Source organism: Silene latifolia, chromosome 1 (assembly GCF_048544455.1).
Source record: "Silene latifolia isolate original U9 population chromosome 1, ASM4854445v1, whole genome shotgun sequence".
NCBI lineage: Eukaryota > Viridiplantae > Streptophyta > Magnoliopsida > Caryophyllales > Caryophyllaceae > Silene > Silene latifolia.
In genome coordinates, this window is record NC_133526.1 from 192,791,336 (window position 1) to 192,807,809 (window position 16,474).

A 16,474-nucleotide genomic window follows, 5' to 3' on the forward strand; every position below is an offset into this window, starting at 1 on the left:
CATGTTCAGCCATGGACACCTAATTTTCAACCATCTACTGCCTCTATCACCTCTATTCCCACGTGGCTTATTCTACCTGAATTACCAATCGAGTATCACCGTGTCGATGTACTTAAGGCTATTGGAAATTCTATTGGGATTTTTATCAAGCATGATCCAAATGGTCTTTACAGAAACAACGCAAGATTTGCCCGTATTTCCGTTCACTTAGACCAGTCGAAACCTATCCCAGATTCTGTTTGGCTTGGCAACTTCCGGCAGGAGATTAAATTGGCGGAGAAACAAATTTACTGTCAAATATGTCACGGGTTTTGCAAAGGCTTGTGTACTGGGGTTGCGGAAAAGACGACTTCGACATCTGTTGACAATGTCAATACCCATGTGAAATCTTCTGATGGTCCTACCTCTGACAGTGACATTGCTTTGTCCTCCTCTGAAAATTGGAGTATAGTTCCCTTCAAAGTCCAAGGTATGCTTCCCTCTACCCCACCTCTGCCTCCCTTTATCCCCACTACTTTAATTAATTCCCCCATTTGTGAAACTTCTCTACCTGACTCGAGCTCCAACCCCTCTTTTCCCAATCCAAAAATTTTTCTAGACCAGCTTTTTAGATTACCCCCACTCTCCTCTTTATTTTCCCACTCCCCTGCCAACCCCCTTTTACCCTCCTCCCTTTTCAAAAAAAAGACCACAAAAAATCCCCCACAAGAAAATGAACCCTCACTCTCCCCCGTCCTCCCCTTCTCCTCAAAACGAGTACCTGACACTAACCATCCCATCCTCTTATCTCCCGCCAAATCCCCTTTTCAACCCGCACCCCTGCCCAACCCGAGCACCCCTTCGAGTCCTGCTTTTTCCCCTGGATGCAGTTCCCGTGGCCTACTTCCAACCCCCAACCCTCACTCTACCAGAAATTCCAATCAACGACAACACCTTCACCCAAGAACATCGCCTCGTCTCGCCTCAGGCAACCGTCTCCAACCTGCGGGCCATACTCGCAAACCCCTTCAATCCTCCCCAGTCTTGCCTCAACATTTGTCTTATCAACACCCAGTCGATGTCGGGCTGTCTTCAACCAGCCCACCTGCCGGATCTCTCGGATCTACCTGCTCTTCCTCCGGTTCTGATGTGCTTCCTGAGGTGGTTCCTTCGGGAATGGCACGTCCTTTACCCATCTTCGGTGGTTCCGCCGGAGCTCCAGTTCCTTTTGGATCCTACACCCATCTTGCCTCGATTGAGGAGAATTTATCTATTGAGTTTGACTTGCAAGGACCTCCGAACCGCGAGCTTCTCAAACTCAGTAGTGATCTTCTGACCGCAACCGCATTGTGTGCTCGGACATTTGGGTCGATTGGGACCGGCCCTTGAAACTGAACCATCGAAAACTTCTACTGAGCATTACGGGGTTGAACCGCAACCCACTCTTAGGGTGCCAAAACCTCGTTCCCGGCGTGGCAGAGGCCGGGGGTCTTCGGTCAGACCCGGATGACCTTCCCAGTCCCTTCCTCCTTCCTACCAACATGAATATTTTGTATTGGAATTGCCGAGGCATTGCTAGACCTTCGTTCCGGACTCACTTGTCCTACCTAATTAATGCTCATAACCCGACCATTGTGATCCTTTCCGAAACCAGAGTCCGCTCCCCAAACTCTTTGGCCATTGTGCGTAGGCTCCCCTTTGACTCCTTCGAGATCTTGGACCCGGTGGGATTCACAGGCGGCATCATCATTCTTTGGAATGCTGGAAAGGCAAATGTTTCCCTTCTAAACAAATCTGACCAATTGATCAATGTGGTGGTCCAGGTACCTAATATCTCCTTCCTTTTCTTTTTGTCTGCTGTTTACGCGAGCCCAAAGTTTAGACTTAGAAAAATTTTATGGTCGGCTCTCATTAATATTGCCGCCTCCCATGACCTTCCCTGGGTCTGCTTAGGGGATTTCAACGAGGTGACTTGTAGTACTGACAAGATTGGGGGCCGGGGTATTAAGCTGAATAGAGTTAACCTTTTCAAGTCATCCCTTGACTCTTGCAATTTAATAGACATCGGGTTCTCTGGACCCAAGTTCACTTGGACTAATAGACGGCGTATAAATCCCATTTTAGAAAGGCTTGACCGGGTTTGGGTTAATCAGGCTTGGATGGATCAATACCCGAACTCCCACAATTACCATTTGACCCGTCTCTCCTCTGACCACTGCCCCATCATGTTAAAGACTTCCCTCCCTCACCACCCTTCTGTTAAGGCCTTTAAATTTGAGACCTTTTGGACTTGTGATCCGTCTTTTTACCCGCTTGTTGCCCACACGTGGCCTTCCCTCACGGATGGTATTCCCTCCAAACTTTCTAACCTTAGCCTGACTATCACCGACTGGGCCAAAGTGGTCTTTGGCGACCTGCCCTCTCGAAAACGTAGGCTCTCTGCTCGGCTTCTTGGGGTCCAGCGCAACTTGTGCACCCACCCTAACTCGGATTCCCTCTTGACCCTAAATGACTCCCTTACCCAGGAACTAAATTGCGTTCTTGACCTTGAACACTTTTATTGGAAAGACCGGTCCCGCCAACAAACTCCATCTTGCTAACTGGGACCTTGTCACCCTCCCCCTTTCCCTCGGCGGCCTTGGAATTAAGGCCGCTGAACCTCTCAATGATGCTCTCTCAACCAAGCTGTGTTCTAAAGTCCTCCTCAACAACTCCTCCTCCGCTGCTAAGACCATCCATAGTAAATACTGTACCCCCTCTCGGCACTCCTTCTCTCGGGGATCCCATATCTGGAAGAACATTGGAAGGGGGTGGAACATTCTGAAAGACCACCTCCTCTGGTCCATTGGTGATGGCTCCACTATCAGCCTTTGGGATGATCCTTGGCTTGATCTAGGACCTCTCAGAACCCTCGTTCTTGGCCCCCTAAGTCTTTCCTCCTCCGCTGCTAAATTAAACTCTATTATTTCCAATGGAGTCTGGGCCCTTGACTCTCTTGATTTTGTCCTCCCCGACCTCATCACCAGCGCCATTCTCTCCACCCCCATCCCGACCACATCCAGACCTGATGTCCTTTCCACTTCTCTTGCCCCAAAAGGCAAATTCTCTATCAGCGCTGCCTACTCCTCTCTGTGCCACCCTAATCCGACCCCTGCCCTCCCCACCTTCCCTGCTGACTTGAGCTGGCTTTGGGATATCCCCACTCAACCTCGTATCAAAGTTTTCCTCTGGCTTGTGTGGTGGAACAAGTTACCGCACAAGGCCTCTCTCTTTGGTAGGAAAATCCTGCCCTCTTCATCCTGCTCCCTTTGTCCAAACCCCTCTATCTCTGAGACCTCTCTTCATGCCCTTCGAGACTGTAGCTTCGCCTCCCATTCTTGGTCCATCCTCAATGTCTCTAGTTCCTTTTTTGATGCTGATCTCCACCACTGGATTTATGATAACTGCACCTCTCACCCCCTAGTGGGCTACCCTCTTTACTTTCGTCCTCTGGCGCCTCGGCTTCGCCGGTGTGATTTGACCTTTTCCCTCCCCCCCCCTTCCCCTTCCTCCTCCTCCCCTTCCTCTTTCGTGCCTCTGTTGTTTCCCAATCCTTTGCCTGGTCCCGCGCCCTCGATTGTCTCCCCCCTCGCCCCGTCACGAGTTCCACCCACCTTGATGCCTTTTGCTATCCTTTGAGCTGGGCCCCTCCGCCGCTTGGTTGGTTTAAAACCAACGTTGACGCGGCCTTCTCCCCTCTTCTTCCTTAGCTAGCCTGGGGTGTGTCATCGAGACGGTTTTGGTAATGGGTTTTAGGTTGGTCCACCCGCTTTCTTGGTCCTAACCCTTCCCTGTGTGAGGTCCTTGCCATTCGGGATGGGATTTTACGCACTAGAGTCCTTGTGAGCAATGTCTTGATTGCCTCTGACTGTCTTGATGCGGTTACCTCTATTTTATGCCCCTCTGCCCCTTGTGGACCTTTTACTAACATCATTCTTGAGTGTAGGACCCTCTTGCAGGACTCCCCGCATTTGAAGCTGGTTTTTGAGAAGAGATCGGCTAATCGTGTTGCGGATGCCATTGCCCATCACTCCATTAGTGACTCTAGTGATTTGTTAGGCTGTTTTGAGTGGGACTTGCCCCCTCCTTTTGTTGTAGATCTTTGTATGTCGGACTCTGTTTTGGCATGTGCGCCTCTTTCCCCTGACCCGCCCCCGTGATGTACTCGTAACTCTTTGATCTCTTTTATATTATTGTTCCTTTGTTCCAAAAAAAAAAAAAAAAAAAAAAGACCTACAAAATCTCAATAAATAAAACACAACATAACTCTAACCCGAAACAACCCCACACACCCTCGTACCCCTTAATGGACAAGTTTTTCGTAATTTTAGTCAAATTTTTCAAAAAAAATTCAATTGTCGCCTATATAATTACTCATTCACCTCTTCTGAAAATTTTCGTCCCCTAGGTTTAAATCCTGGCTCTGCCACTAAATTTGTATGTAACACCTTTATCTACCTATCTACCAAAATGTCTAACCAAGTTCTACCTTAACAAATGAAAGTGTTACCATCTCAGTTGCACGAGGTAGAGTATATCAAATTGACCATAAAAGAACATTTAATTAAGAATTAAAGTGAATAAAAGTTTAGTCGGATACAAACCACCATACCAAAATCCAAAACTGAAAATACAAAACCAATAAAAGTGATCGTCTAATATCGACACAACAACGGAAGCTAGCTAGACTCGACGATCCTCCCATCCATCCCACGATAAGCTCAATCGACCAAAACCTGCTAGATATCTGCTCACCATCCTACAATGGATCACCGCAGGTTTTGCAACAATGAAAAGGGGCCAGTTAACTACACAATAAAACATGACTACAACAACAACAATAAACCATCCAATGCAATCCTGTAACAATACAATCTCCAACCTCCAAGTACATTATCTGAACCGCAGCCCAAATCAGCCAGGTTACCCATCGCAATAGGCACCTACACCGCCAGTGGGATATCATTAATGTGCTCATCCCCTTGTGACGGGAACCACAAGGGGCGAACATGGAGCTGAAGACCATCTCCCGACAATGGCCCAATCAATACAATAATACCAATAATACCAAGTCACCACAATACTATCACAATAGGAAATCATACAATCGTCACATCACTGGAAAACAATCGTACAAAGCACTTGAGTAGGAAAACCGTATTCGTAAATTCCACAAGACAACAACAATCAAGCAAGCTAGAACTGCTCTTCTAGGAAATCGTCACCTAACAAAGGTAATCAAATAATATTAATCACAACCATCACTAAAAACCATTCCCAAAGACCAACCCAATCTAGGGTTTGCAATAAAATCGACTTAAAGCAAAAGGTAGAAATTTAGGACTTACAAACTGATAGATACACGAATTACGAACCCCGAACACCGAAATGATAGAACTTCGCTTGATAGTGATTAGGGTGCTTAAGGAGTGAATTAAGTTGTAAAAATGATTATGAAAAGTTAATGACGACGGAAACGTTTAATATATACTCCTTAATCATTCAAAGAAAAAGCGCGGGAATAGTCTGTCAGAGGTCGAGTACCTGATATACTCGACCGAGTACGCCCTACTCGACCGAGTTCCTCACGTACTCAGTCGAGTGCACCCGAGACAGTGGCTTGTCTAAAAACACTCGACGACTCACTCGGTCGAGTACAATCTACTCGCGAGTTCGCTATACCCAAAAATTTGTGGTATTACATTGTATATTATGTACTCCTCCGTTGTCGCTCATTTCTTCCCCTTCCATTTTGCACAAAAAATAAGGAACTGATTTTAAACCACTCAAAACACTCTACATCACATGCAAATGAATTTGGATCACACAAAACCTTCCAAAAAAGGAAAAATGGAAGAAAATCCGACTACCATGAAAAAGGAAAGAGGGAAGAAATGATCGAATAGGAGGGACTATATATGACAAGTAGTAACATTAGTGCCAACGCGCCAAAATAAATTGAACACACACTTTTTTATTTTTTCTACTACTTACAACCGCGTGGAAGTTTCTTCATCTCTTCATGTCAATTTTCATATTTATCTAATTAACAAATTACCCTTTGCATATATATATGTTAGACTACTATTGTGTGTGTGTGTGTTTCATATATGTATCAAACTTACAACAAATAAGCAAGGCAAATTAAAGAATAATTGAGTGCATGTCTATTATTAGTATGGATGAGCATAAGCTTCTACCTGGCTATCGATTTTACCCTACAGAAGAAGAGCTTTACTTCTACCTCCATACGCAACTCCATTGTCGAAAACCCGAGATTGATAGAGTTATACCCTTTCTTGATATCTATAACTATGAGCCCGACCAACTTCCAGGTTCATTTTTACACTTCTACACTTCCTAGTATGTACTCCCCCCAATCCGCTATTTTCTTCCCCTTTTATGCGGGCATAAGGATTAAGGGTAAGAGTATTATATTGATAAAAGACATATGTGGATTGCCGGGATTGGAGAGGGGTAGTACTGTAGTAGTATTTAGGAATAAAATAAGAGTAAATTAAAAATAACTCCCTTTTAAAATTCAGTTTTTTAAAATTATCTCCTTATTAAAAGAGAGTTATTTTTAATTTACTCATAAAATAATGGGACTCATAATCATCAGTTTAAATTTTTAGTTGCGATGATTTTTTGACAATAATATGGGTCTATTTGATATTATAAAAAATTAAAATCCATAACTAATTACAATTTTTTGGTGATTAATTAACAGCACTAGCTGGAGAGCTATGTCATGGGGACACTGAGCAATGGTTCTTCTTCGTGCCACAACAAGAGAGGGAGGCGCAAGGAGGGAGACCGACTCGATCCACCACAACCGGCTACTGGAAGGCCACCGGCTCCCCGAGTAATGTATATTCTCCACAAAATAAATTCCTTGGTGTTAAGAAAACAATGGTGTTTCACAAGGGAAAAGCTCCCACCGGAGTGAAAACCAAGTGGAAAATGAATGAATATAAAACCATCAAGCAAGAGGACACTAATGCTCTTAATTTCTTGACTCCAAAGGTACGTAATCAAGTATACTTTCATTTTTTCCGACTATATGCGAATGGAGCAAATTTCTTGACCAGTTGATAACGTGTACCTTTTGGAATAACGCCCGCGCTAAAGGAAGAATTATTAATTTTATGCCGTAGTTGTCTATAGTAACTCGAAATAGACAAAAAACACATTAAAAGCCGATCATGAATTGTATATCCTTCTAAACTAATTTTATCATACAAAAAACATTTAAATTACAAATCATATGCATATGTACGATCCATTTATGACCCGTCGTTGTTACCATTGGCTAAAGTTGTACTTAGGGATGGCAATTATTACCAAAACCGAACCGAACCCGAATCGAACCGAAGGAAAAAATTCGATCCAAACTCACTCTTTAAAAACCCATTATCGATCCACTATTTAAAAACCCATATCCATATCCACTATTGGAAAACCCGGACCAAATCCAAACCCGATCCATTCATACCCGAACTCGATCCAAGTGGATATTATTGAAAACTTAGGCTTTATTAACCTTGAAATTTAAATTTTCTTATATAAGATTAAATTTTATGTAGTCAAATCAAGTTTCGTATTGGGTTTTGGATTATGCAGTGGATCGGGTATGGATTTGGAGCGGGTATGGGTTTGAAAAAAGTATAATGGATCGGGTATGGATTTTAAAATTTTGGATATGGATCGGGTATGGATATGGATCTGGGATCCAATAAATAAGTGGATCGAGTTTGGATCTTGCAAAACCCGATCCAACTCGACCCATTGCCATCCCTAGTTGTACTCATTGTTGTCAGAATCGTGATTCGATCCAACGATTTTATGATTTTACGATCCAAAAATGCTTGACCGATCCTGGATCCTACGATTCTATCATAGTTGTAGAATCTTACGATCCTATTAATTTAAAAATTTCTAGAGATGAGATCATAATACGATCCTACGATTTTACGATCCTACGATCTGATTCCACAATAAAAAAATTAATATATATTTTTATATAATGACACCGTAAAACCCAAATTTCGTGTAAGTTGTTCATACAATACTAAAATCATTAATTACCAATATTTTATGAATAAATATTAATAAATAAGTGTTTTGATTTTCAATTATATGTTTTTACTAAATAAAAAATTATATTTAGTGAGTTTGTAGAATCTTGCGATTCTACGATCCGATTCTACCGATTCAATCCTATCCTCCCCATCGATCCAAAATAGAATCTCGATCCTGACAACATTGGTTGTACTACTTAAATAATTTGGCAGTCCTAACTACGGAGTATATATAGTGCTTCATATAATGTAAAATAACTAATCATAATAACAATAGTACAATCTCATTAGTGAAATAGTGACGGACAATATCCGTCACAACTCACAAATGAGAATTTGTGACTTTTATGCACCTCAATGTAGAAAGTAGGGTCTTTTCTACGAGCATCGAATCAATCACTAGACGGACCAAAGATTCACCTTATAATTACACTCAATTACCCTAAACTTTGGAAAATCCCAACACCGTAAAAGGAGTCAAGTAATGTACATTAAAATATACTCTATTTATCCATTTATTTTAGAAATATTAAAGTATTTATTACCTCAAAATAAACTACATTACCACAATGCTCTAACCTCTAAGGTCTTCTATTTGGAACAATTTGGTGTTTTAATTTCCAAAGTAAAAAAAAAAAAAAAAAACTGAAAATGAGTGGTGAAATTATTTGTAAAATTTAATAACAAGGTCGTTTTCTCACATAGATGTTATGATGTACAGTATAAAGTAAAGTTGCTACTTAAAATTAACGACTTTACTCTCTCGCACAGTGATAGGACGTTCCCGGATAGCGCTCAAATTGAATGTCACTCTCTCATATGCATTCTTAATTCCATGTCAACCCATTCTTGACAAATAGTTTTACTCCGTCCCCCATTTACAATTTTTTTCACCTTTAATTCCTAAACACCAAATCCTTTTTCTATTTGTGTACAGTTTCTTGTGCAGAGCCATCTTTTAAAAAAACTTATAAACCGGATTATTAAGTACTCCGTAATTAAACTATTCATTTAAAAGGATAATCAAGATATTTGGATTAATGGTTTTCCATTAGTGAGATGTATTTTTAAAAAAAAAATATTTTTTTTATACCACAAAGCTAACGATTTTAATTTATAAATTCTAGAATTTTTTTTTTGTCATATAAGTAATAAAAGCGATTTACAGTTTTATTTTATACAAATTTTATTTATATTTTAATTAAGAGATTATATTTTATAGTTTAGTAAAAGGGCTAATACTATTTAATGAAAAGATTAATTTTAATAAAAATATAATTATGTATTAATATAAATTTCCTTATTTAAAGAATACTATTAAATTGTTATTAATTTTCTTATTTAAAAAGATAATTTTTGGAGGTAAAAATTATGAAATTACCTATTTATTTAGTAGATAGAGGATGCTAATGTCATCTGATCATGCAAGATAATTTATTTGGTGCAGCTAAGGCACGAGCTAAGCTTGTGTAGAGTTTACGTAACAACCCCAGGTGCATTCGATCGACGACCGACGACTACGACGAAGACAACAACAACACCACAAAATGGCAACCTAATTATTGACCATGGAAGTAGGCCATCATCGCGAGGTTCACAAGCCGACATTAATGGTGAAGCAATATCCTTAAAGTTATCAGAGGTTATTGTTAAAAAAAGTGACGATAGCAGCTTTAACTCCAAGGACATTGACATGCATGAATATGATTGTAGTAAGAGTTTTGATATTGAGATTATTGACGAGAATCTTGATAATTTAATTGATTGGGAACAATTATGTTGTCTTTAATTTCTGTTATTCCATACTATTCATGTGTACCATGTAGTAATATATTAGGATTAAGAAGCTGGTTGAAGTAGTTGTCTATCGATTTCAAATGAACGTATATTTTCTGATAATTAATAAAAATTTAATATTTTATGTTGATATATTTAAATAGGGATTTATGAAGCGTTTTATATTATTTAAGGATTTTTTATTAGTACTCCGTAAAGGTCAATAATAAGCTTAACTATTTTTGTGAGAGTATGTTTGGGGTAGTGATGGTTACTTGTTCCGCTACCAATTTAACTTTGCCTATATTTAAACCAGTAGCGGAGCTAAGATTCAAATTTACGGAGGGCGAAAAATTTTAGGGGGGACGAATTGGTAATGGTATAAGGTATACTCGAAAAAAATTCCAAATTTTAACTAAAAATTCCGAAAATTTTATCTGCCGGGAGACGAGCGCTTCTGTCACTGATTTGAACTAAACATGTTGTGTCATAACTCATAAGATTTATGTAGTCAGCCGACAGTTTTTGTAAGATTATGTTAATCTCACAATTTGGTGTAGCCGTCTTGCTTTGATGAACTTGCTAGGAATTACGCATAATTAAGAAGCAAGTAGTAAAATTGATTCTTTCTGATCTCCTTTAGGTTTTATATTGAACAAAGCTAATAAGCAACCCTACCTAGTACCTAACTTTCCAATTTCTAGGAAGTTTACGTGTTAATTAGTACCTTTAGGGCAAATTATATTGGACAAGAAATACAATAATGGATTTTGACTTGTGTTAAGCACGTGAATAAATAAGATGAAACTGCATGCATGGTTTTGAAAATCGTGGTCAATGACGTCAGCTTTTAGAAAACTATGTAATTATGTAAAGGGTCTAATAAATGAAGCCGCAAGTCCAATTCATAACATTTATACTCCCACTATAATTATTACTCCCTCTGTTTACTGTTGATTTTGGTACAGCGATCTAAGAGAATGAAGGGGGCTATTTTTGAGTGTTGTTATTGAGTGACAAGTGAACCGTAAGTTATATGGATAATCAAATTATTCGTTAGAAATATAATTCTCAATTTAGAAAAGTAAATAATAAATGAGACATTTTTATATAGAATAGGTACACAAATGACTGAAACGGATTTAGATTAATTTTTTATTACTACAACTATAAAGAAAGGAGGCAGGTTAATCAAGTGGTGTTAGTCCAGTGGTAGCCGGGTTAAACCTTGAAGCTTGCAGAAATGCAGGAGTTGAGAGGTCCCGGGTTCGACTACCAGCTGGGGCGATGATCACTTGGCCACTGCAGACCCCGAAGGGGGTGGCTTACATGGTGTATGTGGTGGTACGGGAATGCATACGTCCGGGAGAATTCAACCCCCTTATCATAAAAAAAAAAAAAAGAAAAAAAAAAGAAAAGGAGGCAGGTTCATATAAGCACACAACTCCTATTTATTTTGTGAAATTCGTCGTGGTTTGACTAGTTTGAGATTGGAAATTTTGATAAAGACGATTCTTGTCTTAAATTAAGACAATTTTTTTGTTTTTTTTTTTGAGTTAGTCTTAAATGAAGACAATTAAAACAACATATTTGTGTGAATTGTGCCTCTACTTTTTTTCCTTGTGGGATGATGTCTTCAAAGCTAAGAAACGTACTCCTCCGTTCCGGTCAATTGTCGTTCTTTGATTTTGGAACAAAAATCAAAGGAAAATGAGGGGGTCAATTACTAAATGACAAGTGGATTAAATTGTGTGTGAATGATCAAATTGCTCATCAAGTTTGTTATCAAAATAGAAAGGACAATAATTGACTGAGACAACCCAAAATAAAATAGGACAACAAATGACCAGGACAAAAGGAGTACAACATTTCAATGTTAAAATTGAGTATATGTTAGATTTAGAGGTGTGATGGTGCGTCAGAGAATTGATTGAAAAATTGTTATTTTGTGGGTAAATGATTAATAAGAGTATTTTAATTAATAGGGACGGGTTTTACATTGTCATTGAAATTTCTCTTACCAATTAGCTTTCGCTATCTTTTATTTGATGAATTTACCTTTACATTAAATCGGATATAAAGATTATAGTGTTAGTTAGAAGTTAGTTATATTAACTGACATCGACCTAACTATAGTCAAGTAATGCTAACCACAGTTAGTTGGTTGTTAAGATAGTTAGGAGTTGTTATAAATACTAACGACTCATGTAATTAAACGATATAACTTTATGATTGAATGAAAAATACAGTTACAATTCATATTACATAGTTCTGTAATCTCTCAAATATTAATACATTCATATATTCATAATCACATTCATATCTTCATCATATTCTTCAATCTCCATCTATAAAGTCAGTATATCTTCATCACCGAGTTTGGGTTTCTTCATGGTATCAGTATAATTGGTTCTTAATTCTGGGCTTTTATCTTCTTTTTCTTGCTTTAACATATCAAGAAATAGAGGTATTTCAGAAATCGCTTCCGCAAATTTACTTCGTTTTTCATAGTTTCTTGCATTTTTGTCAGAATCCCGATTCGATCCTACGATTCTACGATGTTACGATCTAAAAATCTTTGACCGATCCTGGATCTTACGTTTCTATCATGGTTGTAGAATCTTACGATCCTAATCATCTGAAAATTTCTAGAGGTAGAATCATAATACGATCCTACGATCTTACAATCCTACGATCCGATTTCATAGTAAAAAAATTAATATATATTTTTATATAATGACATCGTAAAACTTAAATTTCGGGTAAGTTGTAGAAACATGTTCATATAATAATATTAAAATCATTAATTATCAATATTTTATGGATAAATATTAATAAATAAGTGTGACACCCCCATACTCCAAGTGTCTTACCAGGACCACTCAGGTAATCAACATCGTCACAATCAGCTAATCACCAAGATCGTCACAATCAGCTAATCAACATCGTCCTTCACTGAAATTACTTCCTATCAAACATACAATCATACAATCACAATCTAACATCAACAATACTCCCCAAAACCATCAAATCACCCAATTAGGGTTTAACCAACTTTAACAAAACAGTATAAAAGTTATATGTAAAGCTTACCCTCGACACAAGGATCACAACGGTGTAAAGAACGATGAAATCCGACACCTCTAGCTCCGGGATTTGCTAATGATGCGATGACAAACAAACTACGTAACTCCTTTTCTCCTCACTTAGGTTTTAGAATAGATAAAAGAAACTAAGAAAAGTGACGGACAACCTTTTATACTTATCTCGCATCATTAACAAAACCCGTCAAACTCAGCCCGTAAAACTCACTTACTCGATCGAGTAAGTAACATACTCGATCGAGTGCCACTTACTCGATCGAGTGCCAAGCCTACTCGATCGAGTACCTTACAGGCAGACTACTGTTTCGTATAAAAATATATTTACTCGACAGAGTAAGCCCCACTCGATGGAGTACCCAAAGACTTATAAAACCGTAGTATTACAATAAGTATTTTGATCTTCAATGATATGTTTTTACCAAATAAAAAACTATAATTGGTGAGTTTGTAGAATCTTACGATTCTACGATCCGATTCTACCGATTCGATCCTACCCTCCCCATCGATCCAAAGTAGAATCCCGATCCTGACAACATTGGTTTATTGATTACATTTCTTTGCTTTTATCAATCAATCAACCATGCCTGATAACGATACAACTGAAAATCCTTCACCCTTTGATTATTATGATGACCCCGTTTATCTTTCTACTTCTGACCAACCTTAAGCGACCTTATCATCTTTTATCTTTGTGGGTCATGGTTTTTTGGGTTGGAAGAGGGAGGTTCTTATGGCATTAGCTGCTAAAAACAAAGATGGTATGATTGATGGGTCATGTTCATGTCCTCCTTCAACTGATAAGCTTCATACACAGTGGAAGAGATGTGAATTTATGGTGATGCGTTGGATTTCTAACTCCTTGGATAAAAATCTTAAAGAAAATTTCAAGTTTGTGACATAATCTAAGGAGTTATGGGATGAATTGACTAAAAGTTGTGGGCAGTCTAATGCTTTAGAGGTCTATCAGTTGACTAAGGATTTAGGAGTTGTTTCTCAGGAGAACCTTTCTCTTGTTGAATATTACAGTAAGATGAAAAATCTTTGGGAGACTCTTGATTCTCTTGATCCACTACCAACTTGCACATGTGGTAAAATTTCCCTTTGTTCTTGCACCCTTATCAAGAAAATGATCGACAGAGAGAATAATGCCAAAATCATTCAATTCCTGACGAATTTGAACAGCAGCTATGATGGGATCAGGACTCAAATTTTGTCTCTTGATCCTCTGCCATCAATGAACAAGGTGTTAGCTTTGTTGCAGAAAATAGAGCGTCAAAAACAGATTACAGATACTGTTTCTGTACTGACTGATGCTAATGCATATGCAAGCTACAGACAGTCTGATCAAAAGAAGTTTGGTCTTCCCAATTTCAAGCCAGGTGAAGTTGGTTCCTCCAGTGTTAAACACTCTGATCATTGTAATAAGATTGGGCATACAAGGGAGACGTGTTTTGAGTTGACTAAATCTCCACACTGCAACAAGACAGAACATAATCCTGCAAACTGGTTTCTCATCAGAGGTTTTCCTGGTGAAAAAGTTAAGGGAAAAGAGAAGATTTCTTACAACAAGTCTAATCAACCTAAGCGAGGGGCCAACACTGCTGATGTTATTTCTGACTCTCCTTTGGAAGATTCCTGTCTGGAAGAAGCTGAGCACACTGGTAGTACTTTCCTTAACAGTAACTCTGGTATTTCAAATGGTCTTACTGCTGAAGTCTTGGATGGGCTGGTTACTTCTGTTGTTGATCAGGTCCTTAAAAGGATTTCTGAACAACAACCTGCTGGTTTATCTTCTGCAAATTTTGCAGGTATTATTTCTTCTCACTCTCATGCTTTCACTGCAAATAAATCTGGTTGTTTATCTGATTGGATAGTGGATACTGGGGCTTCTGATCATATGACTCATGATGTTAACCTCTTGTCTGGTGTTCATGTTTTCCAAAGACCTGTTAGAGTTGGTGTACCTGATGGTAGTATTAAGTACGTTTATAAAATGGGAAATGTGATGCTAACTGATAAAATTACTTTGTTGAATGTGTTTTATATTCCTGATTTCAAACAAAGTTTATTGTCTATTAGTAAATTACTTGATCACCATAACATGACAGTCATTTTTTCTTCTCATGATTGTGTGTTTTAGGACCTTACAAATGATGTTATTATAGCTAGGGGGAGGAGGATTGGTGATCTCTATAGGTTTCACAGATGTACTACTCAGAGTAACACTGCAGTAAACATAGTTCATACTATTAATCAACTTGTAATGAATAAATTTTTGTCAAGAGAAAAGGACACTAAATCTTTACATACTGCTGCAAGTTCAGTTTTTGATTCCAAAATTGTAGATCTCTATCATGCTAAGTACATATGTCAATAGAGAAATTAAAGCTTGTATCTGATTTCAGTAATATAATACAGAAATCTTCTTTTCATTGTAAATCCTGTGTTTTGGCCAAGCATCATAGGTTACCTTTTTCTTTAAGCACTTTCAGAGCTTCTACTTGTTTTGAGTTAGTTCATATGGATGTCTGGGGTCCTTATAGAATTCCTTCTATGTCTAGTGTGATAGTAGTGTTTTGTGTCGGTCTAAGAGGGTGATTTTATCACCCTCGTGTCTTTTAATATGGGTCTTTAGGTTTGGTTATCCTAATAATAGATAATTGGTTATGATGTGGTAACTTGTCCATTTTCCCTCGGTTATATACTTGACTTTGATGCACGGAATCCGAGGGTCGAGGAGAACCTTTCCACGGTCAAGACATGGCGCAAGCATCTCACATTTGGCCAATTATCCAGCTGGGATGAGTAAAGAGTGAAAATGAGAAGAATTGAGAACAATTAAAGAGGTCAAGGAGCAATGGAATTAAGAATTCCAAATGCGAGCTTAGGCGCAGGCTGCGTAAATGAGGTGCGCAGCTGCGCCCGATTGCGCGGGCAAGAGTAATGTTGGCGCAGCCTGCGCAACTCTGTTTTACAGGGCTTTCTAAATCCGCATTTGGGCTTCTTAAGTGAGGATCTTTTTAGGTTTTCGTGAAGCCATATATATACCCAAGATTTGAAGACCTCAAACACATCTTAGAACATCATCTAATCTCATATACTCTCATAATTAGGGTTTGAATCTTGTGACATTTGAGAAGACTTTTCTAGCAAAGTTGTAATCTTTCTTTGTTATTTGGGTTTTATGAAGACTATGGAAGGCTAATCTTCCACTACTTGGTGTAATACATTTCAAGCTTTCATCTTTATCATTGTATTGACTCTCTAATCTCTACTCTTTCATTTATTTCAATTTCTATGTTTGAATGTCATGATGAATGTTTTGTTGTGAGAAGTAATTATCCTTGCCTTTATAACACTCATCTATTGCTTGAATGTTGCAAAGTTTCTTACTTTTGTGATGTCTTGTTGAAGCAACTCATATTGTTGTTATCTTGGTTTAAAGTATCAACCTTTGTGAGTAGAAATTGAATATGTCATTGGGTTTGTTGGCTT

At 38.5% G+C, this 16,474-nt stretch overlaps 1 protein-coding gene across 1 annotated transcript; it reads left to right on the forward strand.

Moving 5' to 3' along the window:
- Positions 1-5,991: 5,991 nt before the first annotated feature.
- On the forward strand, positions 5,992-9,977 carry LOC141618802 (NAC domain-containing protein 90-like). The gene is made up of 3 exons (XM_074435892.1): positions 5,992-6,353; positions 6,749-7,044; positions 9,547-9,977. The coding sequence occupies exons 1-3, from the start codon at positions 6,182-6,184 to the stop codon at positions 9,886-9,888; spliced, it is 810 nt and encodes a 269-aa protein (XP_074291993.1). The 5' UTR covers positions 5,992-6,181; the 3' UTR covers positions 9,889-9,977.
- Positions 9,978-16,474: the final 6,497 nt, after the last annotated feature.